This window comes from Sprattus sprattus (assembly GCF_963457725.1).
Source record: "Sprattus sprattus genome assembly, chromosome: 18".
NCBI lineage: Eukaryota > Metazoa > Chordata > Actinopteri > Clupeiformes > Clupeidae > Sprattus > Sprattus sprattus.
In genome coordinates this window covers 16001456-16019798 of record NC_137916.1, presented here as the reverse complement: position 1 = coordinate 16019798, position 18343 = coordinate 16001456, and the positions used below count along the sequence as shown (strand labels likewise).

The window sequence follows — 18343 nt, the reverse complement described above, 5'->3', positions numbered from 1 at the left end:
CTTCAGCACGCACAACTACACACCTTATCTGGGCCGCACGAAGGAGTAAATGGGCTGGTGAGGTACGATGTGTCAGTGGAGTTGTGTGGTAGATTGTGTGATGTGTCAATGCAAGTGTGTATGTCGGAGTTTTAGTATGGTGGTGGTGTGTCAATGCAAGTGCGTATGTGGGAGTTTTAGTATGGTGGTGGTGTGTCAATGCAAGTGTGTATGTCGGAGTTTTAGTATGGTGGTGGTGTGTCAATGCAAGTGCGTATGTGGGAGTTTTAGTATGGTGGTGGTGTGTCAATGCAATTGCGTATGTGGGAGTTTAAGTATGGTGGTGGTGTGTTAGTGTAGGAGAGGTGATGATGAAAGCGCACAGACGGTGTGTTAGAGAAGAGGCAGCAGGTGTTCACGTGTGTGTGTCTCAAAGAGAGAGGGCAGAAAGGGGGTGGGGGGGATGGAGAACACCATGGAAACAGAATCAATACAATCTCTAGTTTGTGCTTCTTAGAAGGACTTTTGTGTTTTGGGAAAGGGATTAGAGATATGTTTGGGTGTGACAGAGGGGGAGATGGATTGTGTAGGCACTTAGTGTATGTGTGTGTTTATGCATGTGTGTTAATGCAGGTGTGTGTGCGATATGGATGGATGGATAGTGTGTGTGTGTGTGTGTGTGTGAGACAGAGGAGAGAGGAATAAACCCTGTGTTTGTGAGATTAGGTTAAGCACACTAAGCTTTGAGCACTAAGTTTCTTAGCATTGAGCTTTAGCGCCTTAGCTCCTCTTCACTGTAGCCGCTGTGACACACAGATTAACCCTGCAGGTGTGAAGGACGCTAGTTAACACACACACACAAACTCTCACACTCTCTGTCTCCTCTCTCTACTTTTTTCATATTTCTATCTTTATCAGACACACATACACACACACACTGAGAGTGTGTGTGTGTGTATGTGTGAGTGTGTGACACTCAGACACACCCAAGCACTTCTGGTGAACCCCTGTGGGTTCAGAGCTGTTAAGCTCATTGTTTAAGGGGCCGTCTGGCTGCACAGTGCTGTCCAGAACCCCTGCCATACATTTTATCTTGGAGCTGTGTGTGTGTGTGTGTGTGTTCCTTTCCTTAACCCATTGTTCCAGAGTCCCAGTCCCTGAAGCTGGATGACAGTGTGGAGGAGTCAGAGGACCCCTTCACAGCCAAACTCAGCTTTGAGGTGAGAGTAGAGGAGAGGAGAGGAGAGGAGAGGAGAGGAGAGGATTGGAAGGAAGGGTAGAGGTGGAAAGGCAGCCAGCAAAATCACAGAGAGAATATCATACACAAGACCAACAAATGTCTCTCACACACACACACACACACACACACACACACACACACACACACACACACACACACACCATGTAACGGTTGATGGCGCTACACCTCACTGCACATAGGTCATGAAAAGGTGCTGGCACCAAATGCTTCATTATGGTGTGTGTGTTTGTGTGTGTGTGAGAGTTGTGTGTGTGTGTGTGTGTGTGTGTGTGTGTGTGTGTGTGTGTGTGTGTGTGTGTGTGTGTGTGAGAGCAGCAGGGGGGCAGTGAGTTTGTCCCGGTGGTGGTGAGCAAAAGTGTGCTGATGTCGATGTCCAGACGGGACGTCTTGATCAAGCGCTGGCCACGCCCTCTCAGATGGCAGTACTACCGCTCCCTGCTGCCCGACGTCAGCATCACCATGTGCCCATCTTGCTTCCAGGTACATGAATCACACGCACACACACACACACACACACACATACACACACACACACACACACACACACACACACACACACACACACACACATTCACACATGCACCTGGGGCAGACACACCCAAAAGATTTCTGCTGATGCTAGCTTTTTTTCTGGGTCAGGTCCTATGTGTACCAGCTTCTTGGGTCTGGTGGACATAGAATAATGTGTGTGTGTGCGTGTGTGTGTGTGTGCTCTCCTCTCAGCTCAGCAATATATGTGAGGTTGATTCTCTACTCAACAGGAATTTAATAGGGATGCTAGTGAGCTCTTTAATCAGCTTATTTAATTTACTACAATTATAAATGGGTTATTTTTATTTCATTGTAAGTCACCTTAGAAAGACATCAGTGAATACATGATGGATGGATTCCCATCAAACAAAGGCACAAAGGTGTCTGTATAGTCAGGTATCTTTGTGTGTGTGTGTGTGTGTGTGTGTGTGTGTATGTGTGTGTGTGTGTGTGTGTGTGTGTGTGTGTGTGTGTGTTTGTTGGGATAGGGGAGGAGGTGGCTTGATAGAGAGGGGGCCATCTGGTTCTCCCCCAGGTGCCCCTCTGGCATCAGGGCTCCAACTAGACAGCAGGCTGTAGAGGGATAACTCAGACTGGACACATGACTCTGGGCTGCTATTTCCCGCCTGGCTTCCTGTTTGTCTTGATGTGTTTCCTGTCTGTCCCGTCTTCAGATGTTCCACAGTGAGGAGTACGAGCTGCTGGTCCTGCAGCACAACTGCTGTCCCTACTGCCGCCGGCCAATCGATGAGCCCAACTGAGTGTGTGTCTAAGATAGAGAGTGAGTGAGTGTGTGTGTGTGAGACAGAGACAGAGACAGAGACAGGGAGAGAGAGTGATCAAGTGTGTGTGTCTGACAGAGTTGATCGTGTTTGTGTGTGTGTGTTTGTGTGTGTGTGTGTGTGTGTGTGTGTGTGTGTGTGTGTGGTGAAGTCACTGAAGTGAGGGAAAGCGCAGCATCAGCGGCATCCCTGCAGAGCCGATGTGATTACTCCGATGAGATTACCGAGGGCCTCTTACAGGCAGTGACACACTCACCTCAGCAGACACTCCCGAGGCATAGGGCAAGAGGAGATTAATACACACATCTGTTTAATACTGCAGACTGTCTCAGGTAACTGGGCCTATTTGGATGGGAGTGATGAAACGGGGCCAGGTTAGTGCGGAAGGGGAAGTCAGTGTGAAAGACAGCATATGTTCTGATGACACTCCAGATGTGAACCTCTGAATGTTAAACAATTTTATATATCAATAAAATTTGTAGTTTTTCACAAGAATGTTTCATTTCATGTTTTCATTTTCAAAATAATTTAATCCTCAGTATTTACTGTGTGTTTGAGGTGCTTCTTTGGGGCAGATTTGTACTCTGCCACATTGCAGTGACTGCAGTGATGTTACTGCCATGTTAAGGTCCTATCAAAAGGACAGTGCGCAGGTAGTATTTAAACTTCACCTCTTAAATAGTTTTTGCTAAGACTAAAACGGTTTAAAAGGTTAATGCTACCTGAAATCAAGCATCCAATTTAGACCAGAACTAGAATGAGAATAGTTCTTCCACCAGAAACCCACACCATCTGTCAAATGAATTGAGCACATACAACACATAACATTTTGGTGGCCTGAGATGTGAATTCAAATTGAATCACTTTTACTTAAATGTCCACTTCGTCAGAATCTCAAAGCAACCTACAGTATCTCCTCTGTGCAAGGTGGTGAAGTCTTCACTGCGTGTCTCTCCTGTTCCGGAAACGGACTGTTGGATCAAACATATGTGGCATAAATGGTATTGATGGTATTTTGTCCCCTTGGAGCTTCAGGGCTCCCAGTGCTCCATCCGACAGACAGTAATGCCTTCCTAGTCTCCTGCTCCTCAAAAAACATTATTTTATTTGAACTACACTGATCAGAAAATGTCCTTGCCACTTAAAATGTGTCATTGATCCGTCTAGGATTAGTAAACTAGTCCAGAGTGACCTCAATCTGTGTGTGTGTGTGTGTCTTCTCTTGTTTACGCCTATGGCTGGTAATCCGCAGGGAGGGGGCCTTATAAGAGACCCTCAGCATCCTGGGGTGCAGATCACACCTCTCTAGCTCTCCTCTCGGCTCATCTCCCCTCTCGCATCCTTCTCTCATTCTCTCCATCTCTTCTCTCATCTGTCTGATCTGGAGCACGTTCCTCTCTCTTCACTTTCTTTCCTTTCTCTGTCAATTTTTCTCTCCTCACTTCTGTCTTCATTCCTTCGTCTCTCACGTTACCATGAACGGCACGGAAGGCCCCAACTTCTACGTGCCCATGTCCAACCGCACAGGGGTGGTGCGCAGCCCCTTCGAGCACCCGCAGTACTACCTGGCCGAGCCGTGGAAGTACTCGCTGTTGGCCGCCTACATGCTCTTCCTCATGACCACCGCCTTCACCGTCAACTTCCTCACGCTCTTCGTCACTGTCAAGCACAAGAAGCTGCGGACGCCGCTCAACTACATCCTGCTTAACCTGGCGGTGGCCGACCTCTTCATGGTGATCGGGGGCTTCACGGTCACGCTCTACACGGCTCTGCACGGCTACTTCGTGCTAGGGGTCACCGGTTGCAACATTGAGGGCTTCTTCGCCACTTTAGGTGGTGAGTTCATGTGTGGAAATCTGTGTAATCTGTGTCACTGGGTATGTGTAGCCAGTGTCTGAAAGTGCCATTTTCAATTTGATGAAGGGTTGTTTTGGGAAAAATCTGGCTCAGATTTGATATTTGATGTATACATTTGTATTTGTATATGTACCTGTGGGAGCAGATGGGTGCAGAACTGGCACTGTCAATCAGATTTATGAGATACCAGATTTAGCCACATTCCCCTTATCGGTAGAGTCGTGGTCTTCCCACGGTTATGCCTGAGTGACTCAATACTTTGTGTTGGGGAGTGTGCATTCTTGAGTGGATAATATGTGTCTCTGTGTGTGTCTTAGGTGAAATTGCCCTGTGGTCCCTGGTATCGCTGGCCATTGAGCGTTACATTGTAGTATGCAAGCCAATGACCACCTTTCGTTTTGGGGAGAAGCACGCCATTGTAGGTGTGGCTTTCACATGGATCATGGCTCTCACCTGTGCTGTGCCCCCTCTGGTGGGCTGGTCCAGGTAAATCCATAAACACACATCCAGATTAACAACATACAACATAGTCTATTACGGTCACCCTGTTTCTGTCTTACAAGTGTGTGTGTGTGTGTGTGTGTGTGTGTGTGTGTGTGTGTGTGTGTGTGTGTTTGTGTGTGTGTGTGTGCGTGTTTGTGTGTGTTTGCAGGTACATTCCTGAGGGAATGCAGTGCTCCTGTGGTATAGACTACTACACTCCAAGGCCTGAGCTCCACAACACGTCTTTTGTCATCTACATGTTCACCGTACACTTCAGCATCCCTTTAATCATCATTTTCTTCTGCTACAGCCGCCTGCTCTGCACCGTCCGCGCGGTTTGTGTCTCTCTCTCTCGCTCTGTCATTCTCACTCTCACACACACACACACACACACACACATACACACACACACACACACACAGACACCCCCACCAACACCTCAGGCTTACACATAACCACAGAAATGCCATCATTTTCACCATTCACTGTTTCCACTTCAGCACTCTCACTATTTTCACATACACACACTTACACAGTATCCAACCACACAGAGACAAACATTGTGAAGTATTTATACACACTACAAACGTGTACATCTGGAGTTATATTAACATCCACCAGTGACTAGCCGGTGACAACAGTGTTTTGTGGACCATGTGTGGAGTTAGCATCACTCGCTCCTCTTGTCCCAGGCTGCAGCCCAGCAACAGGAGTCGGAGTCCACTCAGCGGGCAGAGAAGGAAGTGACACGCATGGTGATCGTCATGGTGATCTCCTTCTTGGTGTGTTGGGTGCCTTATGCCACTGTGGCCTGGTACATCTTCGCCAATCAGGGTACGAACTTTGGACCTATCGCCATGACTGTCCCTGCATTCTTTGCCAAGAGTGCTGCCCTATACAATCCATGTATCTACATTCTTCTGAACCGACAGGTTGGTACCATTACACACACGTTCCCTGCCTGCATGCTCCATTTCTGTCATATCCTCCTCATATTCTTGGACGCAACAAATCGAGACACAATAAGGTTGTATATACATTTTGTCACTCTGTTTGCATGCTGTTTCTCTCCTGTAGTTTAGGAACTGCATGCTGACGACAGTGTGCTGTGGAAAGAATCCATTTGGTGAAGTCGAGGTCACCACCACCGCCTCCACCAAAACCCAGTCCTCCACCATCTCCACTAGCCAGGTGGCCCCTGCCTGATCCAGTTCCATTACACCCCCCCCCCCCCCCCCCATCCCATACCCCCACCCGGCCCTGCCCTGCGCATTTGGGGATCCGCAGTGAAGCGGCCTTCCACCATCAAATCCTCTCCGCTCACCCGTTACCTCACCTCAAGAACAACTGGCCATTTGTAGAAGTACTCTTATTGTTGCTGTTTTCTCTGGCCCTGTTAAAATGACTAAGGACCAGGGGAAGTTGCTGGAGTGGACAAAATGAGGTTAAATGATATAGAGCGTGCTCCTAATTAGCTCACTTCAGTTTGCCCTGTTAAGACTACTGAGAAAGACAACAACACTTGGCAAAACATAACATTACATTGAGAACATTGCACAACCAAAAATAAAAGCAACTTCAGAAGAGAACTGCCAAACTCCAGAGACTACATGAATACATTTACTCATCAACACCGCCTGAGCTGATGACATCCCACATTGTTCACACGATACTCCCTTAAGCGCCTTTTTAAGGCGTTATTTGCTACTGAAGACATAGCTGAAGGCAGCAAAATCTTTCTAGATTTAGATCAATCCCCAAGGAACCTCTAACAAACACCTCTCTCTCACACACACACAAGCGCAAACACACACACACACACATGCACACACGCAAACACACACACACACACACGCAAACACACACACACACACACTCACACACACACACACATGATTGGCAGTGTGAATGCAGCACTGATTCGTCCTGGCAGGGAGAACCGTGTAATGGCGAATGTAGCCCCATTCAGAGAGCCGCACTCAGACATCATTGAGTCCAGATGGGTCCCAGTGCAGACATGAGCCTCACTGGGAGAGGTGGAGCTGGGTTTTGTGTTTTGTTTGATTGGTTGATGTAAATATGGAAATGTTATGTAATGTACTGCAATTTAAAAATAAAAAAAAACATTACAAAATATATTTCAGATTCACTCTCATTCCACAAGAAAACATTTCACTTATATATTCAGCATGTTTGCATGGTTTCCATTGGAGGAGGACAAGAAAGAGGAAAGCAGCATCATTTCAGATTTTAATGCATGACGATGTCTCCAAGAATAAAAAAACAAAAGAACAAATGCACTTCATAGTAGTTATATTTAATAAAATTTCCCTCTTTCTTTAAAGAAGCTTCCATTTGTACTCTAGATCTTACACAAACCACGTCACCTAGTAATAGGTTATGGCCAAACAAATCCTAAATGATACTAAAAAGCCCCCCCTACAACCTCCCAAACACACACACACACACACACACACACACACACACACACACATACACACACACAATCTCCAATGGCTCAGATATGGGCCTACACCACAGCAGACAAGTCCACAGGAACCACTCACAGACATCTATACACTCCCCTTTTCTTCTAACTAGCAAGCAAAGCATGATGGGATCTGTATGTGAAAAGCAAAAGGCTATTCTTAATTTTAAGCACCACAAGAAAAAAAAAAACTTTTCAGACAATCAGACCTGAGAACAGTGCAGACTACAAAGAAAGGGGAGGGGAGGCCCCATAGGCCAATTCACTTAAAAACATAACTGTTCATAATGACAGAAGCGTTGCCCCCTCAGTAAGACATAAATATCTGTGAGGACAGTAACTGTTCAGTCCAGTGCATCAACATCTCTCAGAGTAGGTCAGTGCTAAAACAGGGCTGTGGAAGCGCGGGTTCCAGCGCAACCAGCCCATCCACCCTCCCTCCCTCCCGCCCCCCCCAAGGGAACCCACATCAGCGGGGAACATGTGAGAGAGGTGCGTGTAACAGCTGCATGACATTTCCATGCCGTCACACATAAACGCACACAAACAGAAGCAGAGATGAAAAAGGGGATGGGAAAGTCCTCTAGACCATATCTCTCAGTTCCCCTTGTCCTGACATTCAGTCCCAATCCATGACCTTGTCCAGTATCCAACTGGGTTACATGGCCTCCCCCCCCACCCCGGTTTACCGCCCCTGTCGTTCAGCAGAAAGAGTCATTAGGAGGAAGTCATCCCAGTGGGCAGGGCAAGCCAGGATTAGAGGCACGTGATTGGTCTTAAGCCTCACTGCTGCACTCGTAGATGTTGTCCTCCACCAGGGCGATGACTTGCTCGAACTTATGATGCAGCTGTGTGCGGCGTGCTGTGGGGTTTAAGTCCAGAGCGCTCACCACCTGAAAGGGAGAGAAGAGAGAGAGAGAGAGAGAGAGAAAGAGGGGTTAGAAAAGAATGGCCTAAGAGTTGGACTGAGGAACAGAGTGAGAAAGGTTGGCATGAAGAGGCACAAGAAAGGGCAGTGAAAAAAAGACAAGAAGTACTTTAAGGACCATTCAGACACCCACATACTCTTCTGCTTTCAGAGCTAAACTTCCGTGTCCCTCACCGCTCATGCAGAAAAGGAGAGAGAGAGCGAGAGAGAAAGCATGTCTTTCACACTCTGTGCCCCCACAAAAAACAAGCCTGGTTCCTGCTCCCCTGCTGGTATTATGGCACCCGCATCTCAGCTCCCTTTCAGCACAGAGCTCTGTTCAGCATCAGCAGACCAAACTCGCAGACAGTGCAATCAAGGAACCTTTCATGGGGTGCCTCGCCTGCTCACAGCTCCCACACCACATTCCAACCAGGCATTAAAGTGTGTGTGTGTGTGTCTGCATGTGTATATGAGTGTGCTGCAAACATACAGCATAAAGTAAGAGCAGTTGTGGCTGAGACCAAGGTGTCTCTATGTCTGACCTAAGACATGACCACATGTTAACTTTACCCTAACCCAAACCAAATGTCTTAAACCATCACCATAACCCATCCCAACTCAGCCTTTACCACATGTTCCCCATTTAAATAACCAACACAGCCTTAACCACACGTACTCTATTTCCATAACCAACACAACTTTTACCACACGTTCCCCACTTCCATACCCAACACAACCTTTACCACACATTCTCTGTTTCCTTAACAAACACAACCTTTACCAGGAGTTCTCCATTTTGATAACCAACACAACCTTTACCACAACCTTTACCACACGTTGCCCATTTCCAAAACCAACACAACCCTCTACCACACGTTCCCCATTTCCATAACCTCCTTTAAATAATGATCTCACTTAACGAGGTAAGAGTTAAAATACTGGAAAGTGAGAGTGAAAGACAAGATTGCAGGGTTGGGGGGGATGAGGGGGGTGGGAGGATGGTGGTTATGAGGGATGTTTGTTATTATCTCCTTGTGATCTAGCCCTGATGAAAGGTGATATTTGTGTTGCTGTTTGATGTTGTGGCCCCATCTTGTGCCTGTGCCACACGCCCTCAGTGTGCCTGGCCTGACTCAGACCCGCAGCAGGGGACTAACACTCACTTAGAGAACCATATGTCACATGTCTTGCGTCAACTTTACACTCTCTGAGTCAGCAGCAGCTCTCGAGTCAGCATGGGAAGGTCACAGAAGGTGAACAGAACGTCACTCCCAGTCCTCACAGTCCACTGCGTGTGTCAGTTTGATTGGTGACAATGTCTCACCAGTCACCACACAACCAAATGAAATGGCTAACCATTTTACAGGCACCAGCAGACATAAGCGACCACCATTTGATCTGTGACAAAGTCTCCACACCACGTCACCAAATCAAATGGCTTGGTTTCCAAGAGTGATTAGCTCTTACCTGGTTGCGGTATCTCTTGGCGTATTTGTAGATTTCAGTCAGGGCCAGGTTGGTGTTGAACTCATTTCTGTATTTCTGTAAGAGAGCAAACAGGACGTGATTCTTCATACTACTCATGACCGTCTATCTCCATAGCACCACTCGGCTAGAACAAGTAGGTTTGTGTGTAAAAAAAAAGTGAGTTGTGTAGAGTATGTGACCGCTGGGTGGACTGTGTGAAGGAGTGTGTGCTGGTGTGTGTGTTGGTGTATATGTGTGTGTGTGTGTATGTGTGTGTGTGTGTGTGTGTGTGTGTGTGTGTGTGTGTGTGTGTAGACAGTGCTCTCGTACCCGTGACTCCTCAGCCAGGTGTGCGTTCATCTCCTGCTCGCTCAGCGGCGCCATCTCCTGGATCTGCTTGTAGTAGCCCTGCACCCTCTTCTTGTACTCGGGGATCTCTTTGGCATAGAGCAGCTTGTTGGTGGGAGAGTCCTGCAGACACACACACACACACACACACACACACACACACAAACAGGGATGTTTACAGACACAGCTGAGACATTGGGAGCTGTGACTTCTCTGGGCCAGGACTAACGATGAGTCTGTGGTCCAACACCATTGGAGCGTTTCTGGAAGTCTCCTGAGGGAACTCTGCTACAGCCCTACAGCAGCGAATGATGGTGTATTTGGGTGTGTAGTTGTAGTGTGTGTGGTTAGGTAATGTATGTTATTGGCAGGAGTCTAGTATACACAGTGGTTTTCCTCTCTTTGGGAACTTAAACATACCCTCGGGCTGACCTCAGCTCTATCGGGAACAGATTAAGGGTGTGTTGCTCTGGGTTTGGGAAAGGACAAAACCTAAAAGAGTATGCATGTATTTGAAACAAGTTTTTTCAGCTAGCTAGTGGTGTCTGAATGAATGCTTCTACTATGGTATGTAGACATGTGTCACTGGTGGTGTGTGCGTGTGTTTTTTTTCAACTCTGATATTTATCCTTTCTTCCTGTCCGCAAGGTTACCTCCTGCTTCTATTTGCTGATCCCACACCAAACCCATTTATACCCTTCCATGTTCCACACGCTCTGAAGCATTGTTTATATTTTAAGACCAATGCCAGGACCAGAACCGAACACTTCACTCACTATGCTCTCATAACTACAATGGATGATATGTTTTTATTTCCTGCTGCTGCAGATGAGTTGCTAAAATGTTTATTTGGTTGTTTTGCCAACATGTGGTCCAGCAGTCATGCCATTTAATGTAAGGGTGTGTGTAATGTTTTATAATGGTTATAGAACTAAAATGCAAGAGCATTACCACTAAACACAGAAGATATGGGGTGTGTGCTCTAACTGGGGTTGTCCCTATTCACATGCCTGTGCTTGAGGAAGATTCATGAGCGGTGTGTGTGTGTGTGTGTGTGTGTGTGTGTGTGTGTGTGTGTGTGTGTGTGTGTGTGTGTGTGTGTGTGTGTGTTTGTGTGTGTGTGTGTGTGTGTGTGTGTGTACGTGTGTGTGTGTGTGTGTACGTGTGTGTGTGTGTGTTTGCATGTCTGTGCACATAGTATGTGTGCATGTGTCTGTTCCCAAAGGGAAGGTTAACTCTTGGCTTCGGTTCTAAGCTCCAGGGGCAGGAAACCCATCAGACGACTCAAGGTCAACATATACGTGTGTGTGTGCATCTGTGTGAGGGTGTGTGTGGGTGTGTGTGTGTGTGAGTGTGTGTGTATGTGTGTGCATGTGTGTTTGTGAGTGTGATTTAAGAGGGGTTAGGACGCCTCATGACAGCGACCTTGGTCTCTTACACGAAGCGTATGCACAAATGCGCTGCGCAGCAGACAAAAGAGACTTGGAGAGACAGTGGATAAATCTGTATTTGTGAGATGTGCATTAGGTGTGCTTCAGTGGATATGGAAATGAGGGAGTCTGTGACTGTCAGTGAGCATACATGGGTCTATTTGCATGTGTGAGACTGAGACTGAGTGTGCGTATGTGTGTGTGTGTGTGTGTGTGTGTGTGTGTGTGTGTGTGTGTGTGTGTGTGTGTGTGTGTGTGTGTGTGTGCGAGAGAGAGAGAGAGAGCAAGTGTATGTATATGTGTGAGGTATGCGAGATGTGCACCCACTCACCTTGCCCAGCTGTAAGTCTGAGATGGAACAGGCGTCGATGAAGGCTTGTGCAATTACTGACAGACAGGCGTCCATATGGTCCGTCTTGTCAATGTCAAACACAAACTGGGGGTTCTTTAAGATGTTCACCCAGAAGCGCAGTGGCAAACTAGAGAGAAAAGGGGGCAAGGAAGAGAGAGACAAAAAAATGATAAATGACCTCAATGTGTTAACACCGTGTGTATGTGTGATTGTGTGTGTGGGGGTGTGTGGGGGTGTGTGTCTCCAATAGGTGCTGAGTGAGAATAGCACTTTCATACCCTCCTTAATCAACACTAACCCTGTAATCATTCTGCCCGCAGTGTTTCTCCCTGCAGGCTGCATGAGAGGTGTCTGCGAGCGGACCAATGCATTTAGAACCGCGGCTTGCAACGTGTGCCTCAGAAACGGTTAATCAGGGAAGACAGGATGCACACGCAGCGCAGTCTGCAGCCAGCTTTGGCAGCGGCGGAAACGTTCTGGTACCTGGTGGGTGATGACCCAGATCACAGTGTCTCACCTGCACAGTGCAGACTACCACCGCCCACACGCTCCGCAGTACGGTCAAAACCAGCACTAACACGACACAATCAACAACACCAACACCAGAGTGATCTGTGTGCTCCATTTACGGACCAGTCAAGAGAGACACGGAACCTTCCGGATGTCTGATTGTCACCGAACTTCAAGAGGAACTTGTATAAGATAACATACTAGCAGAGGGGATCTGGAGGCGTCCTTCTTAAAAGCCAGCTGCTACCATGGATGTGGCACTGTTTCTATATTTAACCAACTGTCATAAAAACCCCAGTGAAACCAGGAGAAACTGACACGTTAGCTGCAATCCATCAAATTCCTTCTCGCTCAAAGCCTCCTCAGTCTTCAGACATCAGAAGCACAGCGGATGTCTCTGAAGCAGGTCTGCTGTGTGTATGAGGCGTGGACCCCCTCCTGCTTTTAATATCAGGCATCTCCTGTTCCTCCCTGGAGGTGCTGGGGCTGGAGGCTGCACACCAGCAGTCTTCCATGCGGCTAGACCACAGGTGAGATGGAGGCCATGAAGAAGTCAGACTTTTGTTTTTTTTTGTTTTGAGTTTCCAAACGATGACCCTCTGCTGTTTACCCCGAGACCCATCAACCGCCATCAGCATGGCAAACCTGGCAAAAGTGGAAGCATGCAGGCATCAGCAATGCTTTCCTAAACCAGCTTATTCCTAAAGAAGCTTTTGAAGACCCACCTCTTCAGAGAGCACCTCCCTTCCTAACTGGCACTTGGACTAGTGCTCAACTTGCACTTAAAGCAGTTTCATTCCTGCACTTCTTTTCTTTTCTATTTCTTTTTTTTTATGTAAAGTATTTATTGTTACAGGTTTCTATTGCTCGTAGCTTGACTGTTCTCTCCCTTGTACGTCGCTTTGGACAAAAGCGTCTGCTAAATGACTAAATGTAAACGGAAGAGTGGCAGGAATTGCTGACTGAAGGCTCTGTGGCAGAGGGTCAGGAATGTGCTTCAGAAGCGAGGGAGCCACTGGGCGAACGACCGCTGCCACTCCCAGGCTCCAGTCACACATGACTCAACTTTGGCTGAAACATGTGGCTCCACAATGAGCTCTGCAACAGCACAGCAGCTGGCAAACCCAGTAGGGAATTACATCTTCAGCATACTAGGCCACCACAAAGCAAGAAATATTTTGGAAAATGTTGAAATATTTTCACATTGTTTTGTCTTTGGTCTTACAGTGTGTGTGTGTGTGTGTGTGTGTGCGTGTGTGTATGTGTGCACGTGTGTGTGTGTGCGTGTGTGTGCACGTGTGTGTGTGTGTGTGTGTGTGTGTGTGTATATGTGTCTGCATATGAGTGCATACCTGTTGGTTTTCCAAATGTGTAGGGTGTCTGGGTCAGTGATGCCACGTTTGTCAGCCTGTTCCTCCAGGAAGTCAAAGAAGTACTTTATAGCCAGCGGTGGGCGCTCATCAGGCATGGTGAGGATGGCCTGGAACAGATCGTCCAGGAACTTTTGCAGTGTCCCCTATGGAACGCACAGATAACATACACATATAAACTCAGATTCTCATCTTAAGTTTGTGCTCAAACACGTGTATGCATATATAGGAAGACGTGACAGGAAGACACAGTTAGCAGAGTAGCTGTGGAGAACACTATAGCCAGCAATTACAAGCGTTCTAGACAGAGCTTTAGGAGCACAGGTTTTGTATCTCCAGTGTGAGCTCACTTTGGTGGACAGCAGGCGAGTCAGGTAGATCTCCGGCAGAACCTTCTTGCGGTGGCTTGTGCGGTGGCCTCTCTTGTTCTCGTGCTGCTCGTCATTTGGCATCACCTGCCACAGGCAACATGAGCACATGAGCACATGAGCAAGAGGTATGGAGTAGGGATGGTTTAGTATATTACGGAATTACACAATATCGATTTCACCGAGACGAAAAACACGAGTTCAGTTTTTCTTTGTCATCTGAGTGCCTTATCTGACTTACGTGTGTGTGGCTCTGTTTCTACGTGTGTGTGTGCGAGTCGACATGTACGTTCACTCACCAGATGGACGTATTTTTCTGTGTCCAAGTCTTTAACTGCATGAAGAAAAGAAAACACAAAATCAACGCTCAAAGATCAACAGTCAGAAAATAAGAAAGAAAAAGAGATGTCAAGGCAGTTACATAAAGAGAAAACGGATGATGAGAGAGGGGGTGGGTGGGTAGAGAGACACTGACAGACACAGATTTAGAGAGAGAATGACAGTGATTGTTTCTGGAGGCCGTGTAATGTGTATAATATGTTTAGAAGGCTTCAGCACCATTACGCAAAGCTAAACACAGCAGAGCTCTAATGTGCATGGCCGTGTGTGTGTGTGTGTGTGTGTGTGTGTGTGTGTGTGTGTGTGTGTGTGTGTGTGTGTGTGTGTGTGTGTGTGTGTGTGTGTGTGTGTGTGTGTGTGTGTGTGTGTGTGTGTGTGTGTATGAGTGAGTGTGTGTGCGCCTGCATGCATTTGGCAGACAGCAGGTGCTGGCTCATTGCCCAGTCCAGACCCACAGATAAGATCAGAGCCTGGCTAAAGGTGTTTTACATTAGCACGCGCCTGTGTGTGTGTGTGTATGTGTGTGTGTGTGTGCGCGCATGTGTGTGTGTGTGTGTGTCATTAGGGGTTGCTCTGAATGAGCTCTATTCTCATCTGATCTGATTGAGCCAAAAGGTGTGTCCTCCTTTTACACACACACACACACACACACACACACACACACACACACACACACACACACAGAGGCAAAAAACGGACTGAAACTCAGCACACAACATATGGTACAAAACTGCACTGGGTCTTGGGAGTACTCAGTGTCTTGCAACAGACTTTCAGTAAACTGGTTGTGTCTTGCACAGGGAAGTGGGATTCCCCTGGCTGCCTGACTACAGGAGACGTGACCCATCCCCTGCTTGGCCCCTATGACAGAAATCAGACTCCTCCGCACAAGTTTCACAGCCTTCTGCACTCACAGCAGTAACACACCAAAACACCTCAAGAAGTGGAACAATGGGATCCCCCTTGAAAACGCACATCGGCTAACACACATACAGAGGCAACGCCTCAGGGGTGTGTGTGAGTGTGTTGTGTGAGTGTGTGTGTGTGTGTGTGTGTGTGTGTGTGTGAGTGAGTGCCCTACCTCTTCCGAGTGTGTTTTCTCTCTTGTCCTTCATGCTCATGGCCATAGCAGCTCCTTCTGGGATCTGTTCAGGATAAGGGGTCAAAGAGCCAAAGGTCAATAGCTTCATGAAACTCTCAGTGTGTTAGTGTGTGTGTGTGTCTGTGTGTGAAGGAGGAGGGGGCGAGGGAGAGACACAGCAGAGAAGGATGAATAACAGTGAGCTGTGTAGCTTGTTAGAAGAATTTATTTTCATAGTCATCACCACTTCACACACACACACACACACACACACACACACACACACACACATACACATATATATATATATAACCCCACAGCTTGCCCTTTTCTGACTGTTTCTAGTGAGCGGGAGAGTTTAGTGACCTGGTAGTGGAGAACAGTGTTGAGCTTCTTCCTGCCGTCCTCCATCCCTGAGGTGTTATCCAAGTCCTGTAGAATTCTGCTGCCACCACCACTGGGAAACCACTCTGAGACAGGAGAGGTTATGGGAGAGAGGGGAAGGAAAATAAAGAACACGAGATCGAACGAACGTTAGAAAATATTCCATTTACTTGTGCTATTTCAGCATCAACAGTAGTATGCCAAGTACGTCTGGCTGTGTCTTTCTGTGTCAAAGACAGAAAACAGAAAACGTCAGAGTTGCCCTAATGTCGTCCAAATATTGTGAGGCGGAATGTGAAATGTGATTGGCTAGGGAGAGAAAATGTGAAATGTGATTGCCTAGGGACAGTTTCAGTAGAGCTCCACAGGTGGCGCTCCTCCAGGGGAGGAAGCTGGAAGCTCACCCAGGTCGACGTCCGCAGCATGGGGCCACTGGGAGAAAGGCAGGTTCTTGTAGAAGGCTTCCAGAATCTTCTCCTTTACTTGACCGATGGTGTCTGAGTTCATCACACGCACGCTCAGAGAGTCCATGCCACAGCCCTGGAATGACACATTGATGTTCTGTATGGAGACACACACACACACACACACACACACACACACACACACACAAGAGAGAGAGAGAGAGAGAGAGAGAGAGACGGAGTTAAACACACAGCTGCATGACATCAGCAAAACAACAAATATGACAAACAAACACACATTTTTCATGTTCTTTTCTTTGCTGGCTGCTATATTACATTTCTTGTCTCTTAACCTAAAAGTTCTAAATCTTTTGGCTTTCACAATAGATGTTCCCAGACCCATTGAAATCGTCTCGGTTGAGAGCAGACCTGTGGTTTAGCCTCGATGTTCTCTCGCAGGAGCCACTCCTCGTTGAGGGTGTAGCGGGCCTTGCCTGTGATGGCATCAATGGAACCCTTGTTGATCTGTTGCCTAATGGCACACAACAGCAGGAAGAAGGGCTCTCCGACTCTCTCCTACAGGCAGGCAAGAAGGTCAGCAACACCAAAATAACATTAGCATGACATACTGCATAGTCACCCTAAACGGTAGCTAGCAAAATGTATGCTACATCAACCACAATAATTGCTGCAAAGTATCTTCACAGTATCATTAGTGCTGAGGCACACTGCTATGCTAAAGCACACTGTTCCTGTAACACACCTTGAGGTAGCTGTACATGCAGATGGACATCCAGTTGGTGAGCATCTTCTCCACCACACTCTCCGTGCGCCGCAGCATCAGTTTGGGGTTCTTGGAGGCTGAGGCGTCAATCAGGTCCACCAGCAGGTCCTTCATGATGCTAGTGTAATACTCCAGTTTGCCATGGAGGGCGATGGTGAGCAGAGAGGCCAGATTACACCTGAGGGAGAAAGAGACATCGGGCATAGTTTTAATTAAGAATTATCCGGATGCAACCACAAGTGTGAAAGTCTAAGTGTAAATCACTGGGCTGGCTGAAATTAAATACAATTAGGGTAATAACATTTGTAAAATCGTTCGAAGAAGTCGTTCGATTAAAAAAACGTAGCTAGCCAATCACCAAAATTCAGACCAGTGCCAAGGCTAGTGACAGACAAGCAGGACAGCTGGGCAGCACCGCACAGCACAGGAAATGGATATGTCCATATGGGATGGCAAAGGCCATTTGACAAACTAGACAAGAGTCAATATCACTTAAAGGAAAACTCATAGTATTATCAAATTAATACATTCTATAAACAGTGAAGATAACATTGAACTATAAACACTCCGATACTGACTGTAAGTTAAAATGACTGTATGAAAATGAGTGCATTTCTAGTGCAATGTCCTAATTCTCTACACCTGTCTGCCTTTTTTCCAATTGAATTAAACATTAGAAAGTGTTTTTAATGGAAGAAAGCATCATTAAATACAGTGACACAAGGAAGCACAGAAGGCAATTACACGAAATGTCCCATAATCCTCTACTCCAACTAAAAAAACATGGTGAATACCTGAACAACCATCTGAAAGAGATGACATAAACCCTCTTAAGCGTGCGACTCCCTCCTTTCTCCTTCCTCCGAGCTATAATGGCTAAATACTGAAAATACCCCATTTGGTAACATACACCAGGGAAAACAGAGTGAAGTAAAACTCCAATCTGCTCTAACAGACCCAAGGGACTCGTCCACCTACACACCAGGTGTCCTCGACACTCTTTCTCTAGAGTAGACGGCCGTGTCTGCGCAGACTTCTCAGTGTCGGCGGTACTGTACCTGTCTCGAACAGCAAAGTCCTTCTGCTGCTCCAAGGCGTGGACAAACGTCACCAGAAAGTGCTTATTGTTCAGGAGAGTGGAGAAGAGGCAGATGCCCTCCTCTATGTTTGGTTTACATGTATCTGAGGCCTAGGGAGTAAAGAGGTCCACATGGT

General features: G+C 47.1%; 3 protein-coding genes across 5 annotated transcripts in view; 2 read left to right on the top strand and 1 right to left on the bottom strand.

Moving 5' to 3' along the window:
• The window catches only part of ift122 (intraflagellar transport 122 homolog (Chlamydomonas)), a 31974-nt gene extending 29429 nt beyond the window's left edge, over positions 1–2545 (top strand). For all 3 annotated transcript variants that reach the window (XM_080855746.1, XM_080855745.1, XM_080855744.1), the window contains exons 27-29: positions 1126–1199; positions 1556–1720; positions 2446–2545. In XM_080855746.1, coding sequence (XP_080711872.1) covers positions 1126–1199; positions 1556–1720; positions 2446–2532 — 326 coding nt within the window. In that variant the 3' untranslated portion in view covers positions 2533–2545. The remainder of the gene's footprint in view (positions 1–1125; positions 1200–1555; positions 1721–2445) is intronic.
• A 1483-nt stretch (positions 2546–4028) lies between these two features.
• exorh (extra-ocular rhodopsin) lies at positions 4029–6099 on the top strand (the record flags this gene model as incomplete). Its single annotated transcript, XM_080856367.1, has 5 exons — positions 4029–4389; positions 4728–4896; positions 5063–5228; positions 5586–5825; positions 5971–6099. 5 exons carry the CDS (start codon positions 4029–4031, stop codon positions 6097–6099), a joined length of 1065 nt encoding a protein of 354 aa, XP_080712493.1.
• Positions 6100–8089: 1990 nt separating this feature from the next.
• The window catches only part of plxnd1 (plexin D1), a gene marked incomplete at its 5' end in the record, with an annotated part of 52026 nt that continues 41772 nt past the window's right edge, over positions 8090–18343 (bottom strand). Inside the window, 13 exons of the mRNA XM_080857252.1 lie at positions 8090–8274; positions 9759–9833; positions 10089–10229; positions 11868–12015; positions 13751–13914; positions 14119–14223; positions 14436–14470; positions 15557–15620; positions 15923–16026; positions 16345–16501; positions 16774–16920; positions 17108–17306; positions 18187–18317. Of these exons, the coding sequence (XP_080713378.1) occupies positions 8158–8274; positions 9759–9833; positions 10089–10229; positions 11868–12015; positions 13751–13914; positions 14119–14223; positions 14436–14470; positions 15557–15620; positions 15923–16026; positions 16345–16501; positions 16774–16920; positions 17108–17306; positions 18187–18317 (1587 nt within the window). The 3' untranslated portion in view covers positions 8090–8157. The remainder of the gene's footprint in view (positions 8275–9758; positions 9834–10088; positions 10230–11867; positions 12016–13750; positions 13915–14118; positions 14224–14435; positions 14471–15556; positions 15621–15922; positions 16027–16344; positions 16502–16773; positions 16921–17107; positions 17307–18186; positions 18318–18343) is intronic.